The following is a 12,867-nucleotide window of genomic DNA, read 5'->3' on the forward strand; positions in this document are numbered from 1 at the left end:
ACATGAGTTCACAAATGTTACAGACGGGCTCGGACACGACGTCACGTGACGTCACCAGTGCAACAGACGCGTTCGCTAGTATAACTTCGGCATGGCTTCACTTGACGTTCCCAATGTCACAGACACGTACACTAAGACTGTTTGGTCACGCAAACTGCTGATATATAAAAAAAAATTGAAATATACTTACACAATACACATCACTATCTAGCCCCAAAGTAAGCATACAGAGTAGCTTGAGTTATGGGTGCTAAGATAGTTGATATTATAATATTAATATACAATTACAAATACACTGGAAAACACCAATGCTCATCACACAAATATTTTCCAGTTGTAGGAATCGAACCCACAGCCTTGGATGCAGAAAACAGGGTCACTACCCACTGCGCCACGCGGCTGTCAAATAGATGATAGACCTACTACTGCTACGAAATTTGAGAGTACGCTAATATTGCGTCGAACGAAGTATGCGATTCGTTATGCATTGCTATATTGTAACGTGTAGCCCTAGTGGACTGAATTACAATCATATCTGTCGTGTTTTTTTTTTTTAATTAATGCTTCATCATCATCATGATCATCAGCCATTATGCATCGGAAACGGAAGCAGAGGTCATATTCACTGGGCTATCACGGCTCTTATGCATAGATTTTTAAATTTTATTTTTGTTTACCAGGTGTACAAAAAATTGGTCTCCGAAGGCAAAATCATAGTTAAGGAGGAGACCGACCCACCGAAGGTACCCATGGACTACGACTGGGCTAGGGTGAGTACTTGATTTTAAATAACATACTGTATATGGTAGCATAATTAATTTGTCTGTTTACAACAGAGCGAGATTTTTGGCACTAGCATTTCATTTTTGTAGTGGTTTAAAATACTTATTGACATGCATTACCGAATGCTCTAGTTTCCCCTGCACTATTCGAAAGTTCTCCAGGATCCCATCATCAGATCCTGACATATGGGTCCAAATATTATTGGAAAGCATACCCTCTCAAGCGAAAAAATAATTTTTCAAATCGGTTCAGACGTCGAGTGAACATACATAAAAAAACATTCCGACGAATTGAGAACCTCCTCCTTTTTTGAAGCCGTTTAAAAATCCAAAAAATGTAACTAATGCTTTAAAGTAGGTGCTGCCATCTACAGGCACAGTGAGAGAGTGTTTGTTATTTTTAACTACCAGTAGATGGCGCTCTTTGAAACGAACCCTTTTGTACACTTCTATTGCGATGCAGTTATGCCTGAGGCTCATAGATGGCGCTTTTTTTTTTTTTAAAGTTTAACTTTGTCGTGTGATCTAAATCACAGTCGTTTTTCTTCTGTTTGTTACTTTATTATGTTTGTTTGTACGTGAACAGAAGCTGGGTATAATCCGCAAGCCGGCCGCCTTCATCAGCACGATCTGCGACGAGCGCGGCCAGGAGCTGAGCTACTGCGGCGTGCCCATCAGCGCCGTGCTGGAGCGGCAGCTGGGCGTGGGCGGCACCGTCAGCCTCTTGTGGTGAGTACCAGTGCTAGTGCCAGCGCCTGCCGCCTTCAGCCTCTTGTGGTGAGTTGTATGGAACTGTCTCCCGATGTCTGTGTTTCCTCATTTTGACGGCCTCCGTGGCGCAGTGGTGTGATTTATATGACGGAGTTCCTTGGTTCGATCCGCGACTGGGCCGATTGAGGTTTTCTTAATTGGTCCAGATCTGGCTGGTAGGCTTCGGCCGTGGCTAGTTACCACCCTACCGACAATGACGTACCGCCAAGCGATTTAGTTCCGGCACGATGCCGTGTAGAAACCGAAAGGGATGTGGATTTTCATCCTCACCCTAACAAGTTAACGCGCTTCCATTTTCGATTACACTATCAGGTGAGATTGTAGTCAAGAGCTAACTTATAAAAAAAAATGTACCTAATGTTTGGTGTAAATAAATGATTCTGATTCTGTTAAATTCAAATGTATATTACAAAAAGTGTAATTAATGCTTTAAAATGGGTGCTGCCACCTGCAGGCACAATGAGAGAGTGTTTGGTACTCTTAACTACCAGTAGATGGCGTTCTTAGAACTTAGAAACAAACCCTTTTGTACACTTCAAGAACCTGTTGCGATGCAGTTATGCCTGAGGCTCATAGATGGCGCTTTGTTTTTTTTTTTTTAAAAGAAGTTTAGCCCATCCATCTTTGATTGCATCATCAGGTGAGATTGTTGTCAAGAGCTAACTTGTAAAAAAATTTAAAAAAAGTATCTAATGTTTCTTGTAAATAAATGATTCTGATTCTGATTCTGATTCTGATGTATTTGTATGTCAGGTTCCAACGCGAGCTGCCGGACTGGGCGTGCAAGTTCTTCGAGTTGGTGCTCATAGTGACGGCCGACCACGGGCCGGCGGTGTCGGGCGCGCACAACACCATGGTCACCGCGCGCGCTGGCAAAGACCTCATCTCCTCCGTCGTCAGCGGCCTGCTCACCATCGTGAGTCACTTCAATACTTCCTCCATCATCATTATGAGATTTGACGACCTCCAAGCTTTAGCGCTCCGGTACGATGTCGTGTAGAAACCGAAAGGGGTGTGCATTGTCATCCTACTCCTAACAAGTTAGCCCGCTTCCATCTTAGATTGCATCGTCACTTACCATCAGGTGAGATTGAAGTGAACGGCTAACTTGTACAGAATAATAATTAAAAAAAAGATGGTGGACGTCCACTGCTGGACATAGCTCTGTTTCATTAAATACTAAGTATTGGTATTTTGAAATCTTACTAATTATATATTTCTTTGTTTTGTATTTAACTTAAAGAATAAAAAAAAACAGTTCTATCAACACAACCTCTAAAAAATGTTCGCGTGGAGCGATAACGTACTAAATATTGGATAGAAGCAGGCGTTACTTTGCGGAAGTTCATCATGACCAGCATCCTCAGGAGATGTCGACTCTATAATGTGCAATTGCAATTGCAAGTCAACATCTCCTGAGGATGCTCCGGTTTCGGGGTGAAACGTACGTAGAGAGTATTTTGTCGGACCTGGGTGACGTTGTCGTATGGGTTCTTCGACTTTTTGTGGATGATAGCAAAATAAATAAATCATTATATAATCATAACGTACTAAGTTTTGTTGCTACATACAGAGCTAAGGAACGGCACACGACAATTCCCGAACAGGCCGCCTGCGTACGCAAAAGCGTTGCTGTGACATACGAAGTTAGGCGAGCGTGAACGACCACTTTCGAAATCAAAAAACCGTTTCGGTTTCGGCCTATTTTGACCGAAATATTTTTGGCGGAAACTCGGCTGAAAACTGAAATCGAACTTATGTCGGCCACTAATAATGACCTATTTAAAAACATGTTTAAAATAGTGTCAACTAGCCCTATTATCTGTTTGATGTTCTCAGGGCGACCGTTTCGGCGGAGCGTTGGACCGCGCCGCGTTGGACTTCTGCGCGGCGTACGACCGCGGCCAGCACCCGCAGGAGTTCGTCAACGAGAAGCGCGCCAAGGGCGAGCTCATCATGGGCATCGGCCACAGGTGCGTACACGCACGCAGACACGCACGCAGACACGCACGCAGACACGCACGCGGACACGCACGTAGACATGCTCGCACGTACGCAATGGCTCACGAAAATGTGCAAGATATTTGAAATTTTACTGCAACTAGTCTGAGCTTATTAAGGGGATTGGACATAAGTGCGTATGGCAATAAAAATATTTAATAAACTTTCTAATAGTCTAAAAGAGAAGCCCTGGTCAATATTTAAATGTAAAATTTATTATTAAAAAAAGTTATTATGACATTCAAGATTAATTTATGGACATGGACATTTTGTAACTTTTACATTTTGTAATTGTGACATTGTATTAATTACATGTCGCCGCTCAATTCTATAAATGTACCATCATGTTAAACCTACATTTTCATGAATAAAATATCATTCCTTCATTCATTAACACTAAATTAGTCTAAACTCATTATGAACATCCAAAGTTTCACGCAAAAATGTTGACATTTTAAATTTAATTTAAGTCTGATAACACTGAATGTTAAATGTTTTCAACTTATTTCGTTGTTGTTCGAATTAAAAATAAAGTGTGTGTCAGCTCCGACGCACGAATGGAGTTTACTCTTTCAGATCGACTGTCTGAATAGGTGTATGTTGCCCCGCAGCATACACTATGTCGTCGTCATCAACCCATATTCGGCTCACTGCTGAGCTCGAGTCTCCTCTCAGAATGAGAGGGTTTAGGCCAATAGTCCACCACGCTGGCCCAATGCGGATTGGCAGACTTCACACACGCAGAGAATTAAGATAATTCTCTGGTATGCAGGTTTCCTCACGATGTTTTCCTTCACCGATTGAGACACGTGATATTTAATTTCTTAAAATGCACACAACTGAAAAGTTGGAGGTGCATGCCCCGGACCGGATTCGAACCCACACCCTCCGGAATCGGAGGCAGAGGTCATATCCACTGGGCTATCACAGATACACTATGTACGTCTCAATAACTACGCCTGAAAAGTGAAAGGTGCGCAACCGAGGAGCAGCAGGCCGCGGCGTGCGCGCCTACCAACAACGTGCATGCATGTTGCATGTGCACGCTGTTGGCGGCAGCGCACGGTGAAAAGTGCGCAGAATAGGTGGCACATAAAAACGTAACGCTGTCATTCGTTCATCGAAATTTACTGCTTATATTTTTTTCATACCGGTGGCTATATATGAAAAATCGATTTCTAAGGTCTCCAAAAAGTCAAATTCTTCCATTAGCACTTCTAAAAATTAATTATTGCGCTATACTATCTATAATATCCAAGTTTTTTTTTTATATTTGTAAGGCTTCTGATAAAACTCCGCTAAGCAATGCACACAAACGCTAACTCACAAGTAATTCCCAGGGTGAAGTCGATCAACAACCCGGACTCGCGCGTGCGCGAGCTGAAGGCGTACGTGACGTCACGCTGGCCCGCGTGGCCGGTGACGCGCTACGCGCTGGACGTGGAGGCGATCACCACGCGCAAGAAGCCCAACCTGATCCTCAACGTGGACGGCATCGTGGCCGCCGCCATGGTGGACCTGTTCCGACACTGCCAGCTGTTCACGCAGTGAGTACACACATAACACATACTGTGCATACAGTCGGTACACTCATAACACTTACTGTTCACACAGTCAGTACACTTTTAGCACTTACTGTTCGCACCGTCAGTGCACTCAGAGCACTTGTTGTTTACGCAGTGAGTACACACTTAACACTTATTGTTCACGCAGTGAGTACACTCATAACTTTTACTGTTCATACAGTGAGTACATTCATAAGTACGTGTAGACACACAGCGCGAAAGCGCGCGGGCGTGCTGCTGCACCGTCGGAAAACGCCATGTCACTTACTTTTCATGCTGCAAGTACACGTATACCATTTACTGATCACACTGTCAGTATGTAAGTAAGAGCAGTAATAGCCTAGTGGATATGACCTCTGCCTTCGATTCGGAGGGTGTAGGTTGGAGTCTGACCCGGGGCATGCACCTCCAATTTGTTAGTTATGTGCATTTTAAGAAATTAAATGAAGGAAAACATCGTGAGGAAACCTGCATACTTGAGAATTTTCCTTTTCTCTATACTGTTTACTAACAAAGAAATTAGAAATGAAGGTAGAAAACGCATGTCATTTCATAACTTATTTATTTTACATTGTATAATATGGTTTGTTTATAAAATGTTATCTAAAATATATTAACCATATCTAATTGTTCTAAGCTTAATCATTAAATTTATTTTCATTAATTTCTGAACAAGTTAATTTTTTAAATTCATTTCACACCTAATAATTATTATTAGGTGTGAAATGACTAGTGATTTATATCCTTATTTCTTAATTTATTTGTTGGTAAACAGTACTCATCAAAAAGACTGTAGTATAGGTGTGTGAAGACTGCCAATCCGCATTGACCAGCGTGGTGGACTATTCGCCGAACCCCTCTCATTCTGAGAGGAGACTCGAGCTCAGCAGTGAGCTGAATATGGGTTGCTAACGATGATGATGATAGTCAGTACACTCAGAGCACTTGTTGTTCTAGCAGTGAGTACACACATTCACTTGTTGTTCATGCAGTGAGTACACACATTCACTTGTTGTTCATGCAGTGAGAACACTTATACCACTAATTACTGTTCCCGCTGTGAGTACATTCATATAATCACCGTTAAAAATATGCAACCGTTTGGTTGTTCTATAAACATCATCTTTAAACCTTTACTTCGTGTCTGTTAACAGAGAGGAAGGCAACAACTACATCGCGATGGGCTCCATCAACGCGCTGTTCGTGCTCGGCCGCACCATCGGCCTGGTGGGCCACTACCTGGACCAGAAGCGTCTCAAGCAGCCGCTGTACCGCCATCCGTGGGACGACATCACCTACATGTCGCCACTCAACTAAACACAACGTAATGCAATGCTACTTCGATAGATGGCGCTGGTACTGTGTTGCACTGTTTCATAGATGGCGCTGGTACTGTGTTGCACTGTTTCATAGATGGCGCTGGTACTGTGTTGCACTGTTTCATAGATGGCGCTGGTACTGTGTTGCACTGTTTCATAGATGGCGCTGGTACTGTGTTGCACTGTTTCATAGATGGCGTTGGTACAATCTCTTGCACTGTTTCATAGATGGCGCTACTACAAATATCTTGCACTGTTTGATGAATGGCGCTGATTAAATGTTGCACTGTTTCATAGATGGCGCTACTACAAATCTCTTGCATAGTTTGATAAATGGCGCTGATTAAATGTTGCAGTTTCATAGATGGCGTTACTTCCAATCTCTTGCATAGTTTGATAAATGGCGCTGATTAAATGTTGCACTGTTTCATAGATGGCGCTACTACAAATCTCTTGCATAGTTTGATAAATGGCGCTGATTAAATGTTGCAGTTTCATAGATGGCGTTACTTCCAATCTCTTGCATAGTTTGATAAATGGCGCTGATTAAATGTTGCAGTTTCATAGATGGCGTTACTTCCAATCTCTTGCATAGTTTGATAAATGGCGCTGATTAAATGTTGTACTGTTTCATAGATGGCGCTACTACAAAACTCTTGCATAGTTTGATAAATGGCGCTGATTAAATGTTGCAGTTTCATAGATGGCGCTACTTCCAATCTCTTGCATAGTTTGATAAATGGCGCTGATTAAATGTTGCAGTTTCATAGATGGCGCTACTTCCAATCTCTTGCATAGTTTGATAAATGGCGCTGATTAAATGTTGCACTGTTTCATAGATGGCGCTACTACAAATCTCTTGCATAGTTTGATAAATGGCGCTGATTAAATGTTGCAGTTTCATAGATGGCGCTACTTCCAATCTCTTGCATAGTTTGATAAATGGCGCTGATTAAATGTTGCAGTTTCATAGATGGCGCTACTTCCAATCTCTTGCATAGTTTGATAAATGGCGCTGATTAAATGTTGCACTGTTTCATAGATGGCGCTACTACAAAACTCTTGCATAGTTTGATAAATGGCGCTGATTAAATGTTGCAGTTTCATAGATGGCGCTACTTCCAATCTCTTGCATAGTTTGATAAATGGCGCTGATTAAATGTTGCACTGTTTCATAGATGGCGCTACTACAAAACTCTTGCATAGTTTGATAAATGGCGCTGATTAAATGTTGCAGTTTCATAGATGGCGTTACTTCCAATCTCTTGCATAGTTTGATAAATGGCGCTGATTAAATGTTGTACTGTTTCATAGATGGCGCTACTACAAAACTCTTGCATAGTTTGATAAATGGCGCTGATTAAATGTTGCAGTTTCATAGATGGCGCTACTTCCAATCTCTTGCATAGTTTGATAAATGGCGCTGATTAAATGTTGCAGTTTCATAGATGGCGCTACTTCCAATCTCTTGCATAGTTTGATAAATGGCGCTGATTAAATGTTGCACTGTTTCATAGATGGCGCTACTACAAATCTCTTGCATAGTTTGATAAATGGCGCTGATTAAATGTTGCAGTTTCATAGATGGCGTTACTTCCAATCTCTTGCATAGTTTGATAAATGGCGCTGATTAAATGTTGTACTGTTTCATAGATGGCGCTACTACAAAACTCTTGCATAGTTTGATAAATGGCGCTGATTAAATGTTGCACTGTTTCATAGATGGCCATGATTAAATGTTGCACTGTTTCATAGATAGCGCTGACACAATGTCGTACTGTTTCATAGATGGCACTGATTAAATTTTGCACTGTTTCATAGATGGCGTTGGTACAATGTTGCACTGTTTTATCGTTAGATGGCGCTCATTCAATGTTTCACTTTTATAGAGATGGCGCTGATACAATGTGGCACTGTTACGTAGATAGCATTGTTAGATCGTTAGAAGGCGCAGACATAATGTTGTACTGCTAGACTCCGCGCCACGAAAGAAGTCACGCTAAAACCTGAACTAAAATTGACAGCGCCTTGCACAATTTACAATAACACCGCCATTACCAAATGACAATTACCAATTACCAAGCTGCTTGACTTGTTTTGTTCCGCGGAGTCTACATTTTTAAGTGACACTAATACAATCTCTTTCAGTGTTATAAACGCCGCGGGACTTATTTTGTGTCGCGGAGTGTATTGCCAATGACCGACGATTTAAAAATATTTGGTTCATGGAATCAGTCGACATCTATCGATAGTGTTTGGTTTAATATAAAATCTGTTAAGTAAAAGAATAATAGTTAAATCTTTAGTCTGGGAATTATTTCTTGTAGTTTATAATTTTAATATATTTTATTATAAATAAATTAATTAATGTTTCTTTTATAAAAATGTAATTGGTACCCTTTGAATGCAGACCGCAAAATGTATGTACGCAATACATTTATTTAAATGATGAAAAATAATTAAGTTTATCAATTCTACATGCTCTCAATTTATGTAACATTTAAATTTCTTGTTATATAACATAATATTACATGATAACATTATATAACATGCTAACATTTTATAACAGAATGACATGTTATATGATGTTATTTAACAAATTATGTTTTATAGAACAATGAAGACAGTTTAAAAAAAATACGAATAATAAATAAAATTGAGAAAGATTGACATACAATTTTATTGTTGTTACATTTTGATGTTTTTGTTTTTAATATCATTCCACAGTTGCGTATGTTTAGATTGTAGGTTGAAGCGCAGATTATGAAAATTATAAAAACGATTACAATCTGTTGTTATTGTAGAGTGAATATTTTTAATTAAGGTCACAAAAAATGTAATAATTAGTTTTAGTTCATAAATTAATGTGGTATACATATTAAATGACATTCATGTGGATATATTTTCTTTAAAATTGTTTCATGTCTGTTAAAAGTTGTGACCGTGCCATGCAAACACTCGGCCGGCAATTTTACTTAAAATTAATATTTACTACATTAATTTATGTTAAAAATTTAAATAGAGGGTTATGTATAAGTACATGTTGACAGAAATGATTTTTTTAAGTATATTATAAATAATAGTTATAATAATTCTTGACTCATTAGATATTTTTATACAAAATGATAAATGCTAAAATTATTCATAATATTTAAAAAAGCACTGAAATAGTTATTTGTTTTCAATGACTTGTTTTGACGAATTTGTTTGTATCGACTTACAGAGAGCCGCTTTTATAAATTTTCACAATATACATGGCATATATTTTTTGGTAAATATTTAATAATGCACCTTAATTATAACCTACATTGAATACAGGATGGTGTTTCTAAGTTATAAGCCATTTAAAATTGGCTAAAGACAACTGACAGCGGTTCTCAGTGCAGACGTAGAAACAAACAAAGGAGGACGACAATTTTCATACATTGATGGGTCCACTTTTAATGAATGAATCTTTAAAATGTTCAAATTAGTGTCATTTAAATAAGAATATCAGTTTTAGACTGGTTTAATTTCAGTTTGATTGTATAATGAAGATACGGGCAAATACAGGCACATTGTAAAATGGACGATTTAAACAGAAACACATAAATTTCAAAAAAATGTTAGCAAATTGTGAAATTTTCATTTATTATAAAGTATTTATTTCTGTAACGTGTTGGGCCCAAAATGGTCGTTGTCCTTTTTAGTATACAAAACGATAAAAATTAACAAAAAAAAATATTATATTATTGAATTGGACGACATCGCTTGTAGGGTATACAAAAGGAAATGAAAAATGCACGGTGGGTAGAGATATCTTAATGAGAGCACAAATATATTGAATAAATAGAGAATGCACCATATTTTAATAAAAATATACTATTACACACTAAAGTGTTTATAAAAAAAATATGTCAGTGTCTATGGTTAGAAATTATAACTTTAAGCAAAACAAAAAAATATTATCTCTGCAAGCATGTTTATATCTTGATATACCTAAATGTTTGCTAGCTGTTTCTATCTCTTCAAAACAACGATGGTCTCGAACCAGTGGCGTAGCCTGCCTGATAGGGGCCCTGTATCAAAATTAGTTATTTATTTATTATTCAACAAAAAACACATTTTAATTAAGCCTAACCATAGTGCAACACAAACCACAGTTGGTTTTACTGTGCACTGGTTATTATTACATAATACAATATTTAAAAACAAAAATAAATAACAAACAAAAGAGAAGAAAAATCAAGAATAATCATTATCGGGTAGTTAGTTAGGGCCCAAAATGAAAGTTAAAGATTTCTCACAAAAGAAACAAAAATGCTTGCAGTAAAATAAAAAAAAAATATAATCATTGAATAAGTTTTCACTACCACCTAGAAATTGAGCTACCCAAACAATTCAAATTAAATATAAGTACCTACTCACACTTTTCTTGCTTTTTTTTTACATGACGTCAAAATGTAAGAGCGGTTCCATATTTTCAAAATGTACTGGGTACTTTCTCAGCTTTACATTTTGTGGATAATATTTTACTAATTTTTGACTTCACACATTATGGGCTGAACCCTGTCCAGGCGCGCATTGTTACGCCTGATACGGAGGTAGCTACGCCCCTGTCTCGAGCTTTTAAGTTTTAAATAAAACAACTCGTAGAAAGCTATTTAGTTATATAATATTACAAAAAAAAAATTGTTATATGCACCGAAATTGAAAAACTAAGCATTAATCACGTAAAATGTTTTAGTGCGAGTAATATTGTAAATGATTTTATTTTTACGTATATATATTTTTTTCTAATTTTAACTTATGTGACAAAAAATATGAACAACGATAAATATATGAATTATGGTGTTTTAACACAGGTGTTATATAATGTTATTTAACACTATAACATGTGACACATGTTAGAATGTTATATAACACTATAACATGTGACACATGTTAGAATGTTATATAACACTACAACATGTGACACATGTTAGAATGTTATATAACACTACAACATGTGGCACATGTTAGAATGTTATATAACACTATAACATGTAACACATGTTACATTGTAATATACGTTTTATATACATGTGGCACATGTTACAATGTTATAAACGTGTTATAAATGAAAAATAATATAACAGAGATACGAACATGCTAACATTATGTATAGCTTGGTATTGACGGATGCAATCTTTATGACGTCACGGAATTTTTTTTGACGGCCTCCTAACAAGTTAGTCCGCTTCCATCTTAGATTGCATCATCACTTACCATCAGGTAAGATTGTAGTCAAGGGCTAACTAGTAAAGAATACTAGACTCTTGAGGCGACTGCGGGTGGCTACCGCCGCGCATGTTACGCTACCGCTGATACCTAAAATTTTATTTGGCGCAGCTTGACGCACGACGTTCCGTAACGTCATAAAGATGGTTTACTTTGCTCGTTGGTAAACACATAACCACTCTCCGCGTAGATGAGTAAGCGATTATTATGTAATTTATTTTGTAATTGCGACAAAATGGCTGGTTGGTTGGTTGGTATCTGTAAATATTGGAATTTGTCAACTTATTTGAATATTATAATATATATTTTTTATTTAAATCCCTGTTTGTTTTCTTTTCCCTGTTTTTAAGTAAGTATTAATGGACCAAGGAAGAGCTGTGATAACCCAGTGGATATTTCGTCTGCCTTCCTGCCTGCATACTCTAATCAGCAAGTAAGTAATCTATACTTATAATAAATCTGTAGAGAGGTAAATTCTGTACATGAAATATTTTCCAAAATAACTGTCAGGGGGTGATTAGTGGTCGATACTGATGCCAAAAATGCAATCAGTAAAAGTTCTTGTCTGTCTGTCTGTCTGTATGTTCGTTATAGAAACAAAAACTACTCGACGGATTATAACGAAACTTGGTACAAATGCATACATTTTCATCACGCTACGATCAATAGGAGCAGAGTAGTGAAGGGAAATGTTGGGAATGGGAGAAGTTTTTTTACAGCCATACAACTAGTGTAAGGGCTGGAATAAAGAGGTATAAGTGAGGACGAAGTCGCGGGCGTCCGATAGTAAAAAGTAAGAATATAGTGGATATCACTTCTGCCTTCCATTCGGAGGGCGTAGGTTCGAATCCGATCTGAGGCATGCGCCTTGAATTTTTCAGTTTTTTGTATTTTAAGAAATTAAATATGACGGTCGTGTTTCAGAAATGGTGAAATATAAATATCTTCAGGAAATCTAAATACATAATCAACAAGTAATATTATGATATTAACCAGTCTAACCAGTAGGTTTATATCCCATGATCTGATTTTCTATAGGAGACTAGCTGACGCCGCGTGGTTCCCGTTCCCGTAATAATACGGGAATAATATACAGCCTATTCATTCAATATAGCCTTTCTCAATAAATGGGCTGTCTAACCCTGAAATAATTTTTCAAATCGGACCAGT

General features: G+C 38.0%; 1 protein-coding gene across 1 annotated transcript in view; it reads left to right on the forward strand.

The window, feature by feature from the left end:
• Positions 1 to 12,015, forward strand: part of LOC112054577 (ATP-citrate synthase) — a 77,797-nt gene extending 65,782 nt beyond the window's left edge. Inside the window, exons 19-24 of the mRNA XM_052890026.1 lie at positions 681 to 770; positions 1,369 to 1,511; positions 2,307 to 2,469; positions 3,393 to 3,526; positions 4,895 to 5,101; positions 6,274 to 12,015. Coding sequence (XP_052745986.1) covers positions 681 to 770; positions 1,369 to 1,511; positions 2,307 to 2,469; positions 3,393 to 3,526; positions 4,895 to 5,101; positions 6,274 to 6,436 — 900 coding nt within the window. The 3' untranslated portion in view covers positions 6,437 to 12,015. The remainder of the gene's footprint in view (positions 1 to 680; positions 771 to 1,368; positions 1,512 to 2,306; positions 2,470 to 3,392; positions 3,527 to 4,894; positions 5,102 to 6,273) is intronic.
• Positions 12,016 to 12,867: the final 852 nt, after the last annotated feature.

The sequence above is a fragment of the Bicyclus anynana genome, chromosome 26, assembly GCF_947172395.1.
Source record: "Bicyclus anynana chromosome 26, ilBicAnyn1.1, whole genome shotgun sequence".
Taxonomy (NCBI): domain Eukaryota; kingdom Metazoa; phylum Arthropoda; class Insecta; order Lepidoptera; family Nymphalidae; genus Bicyclus; species Bicyclus anynana.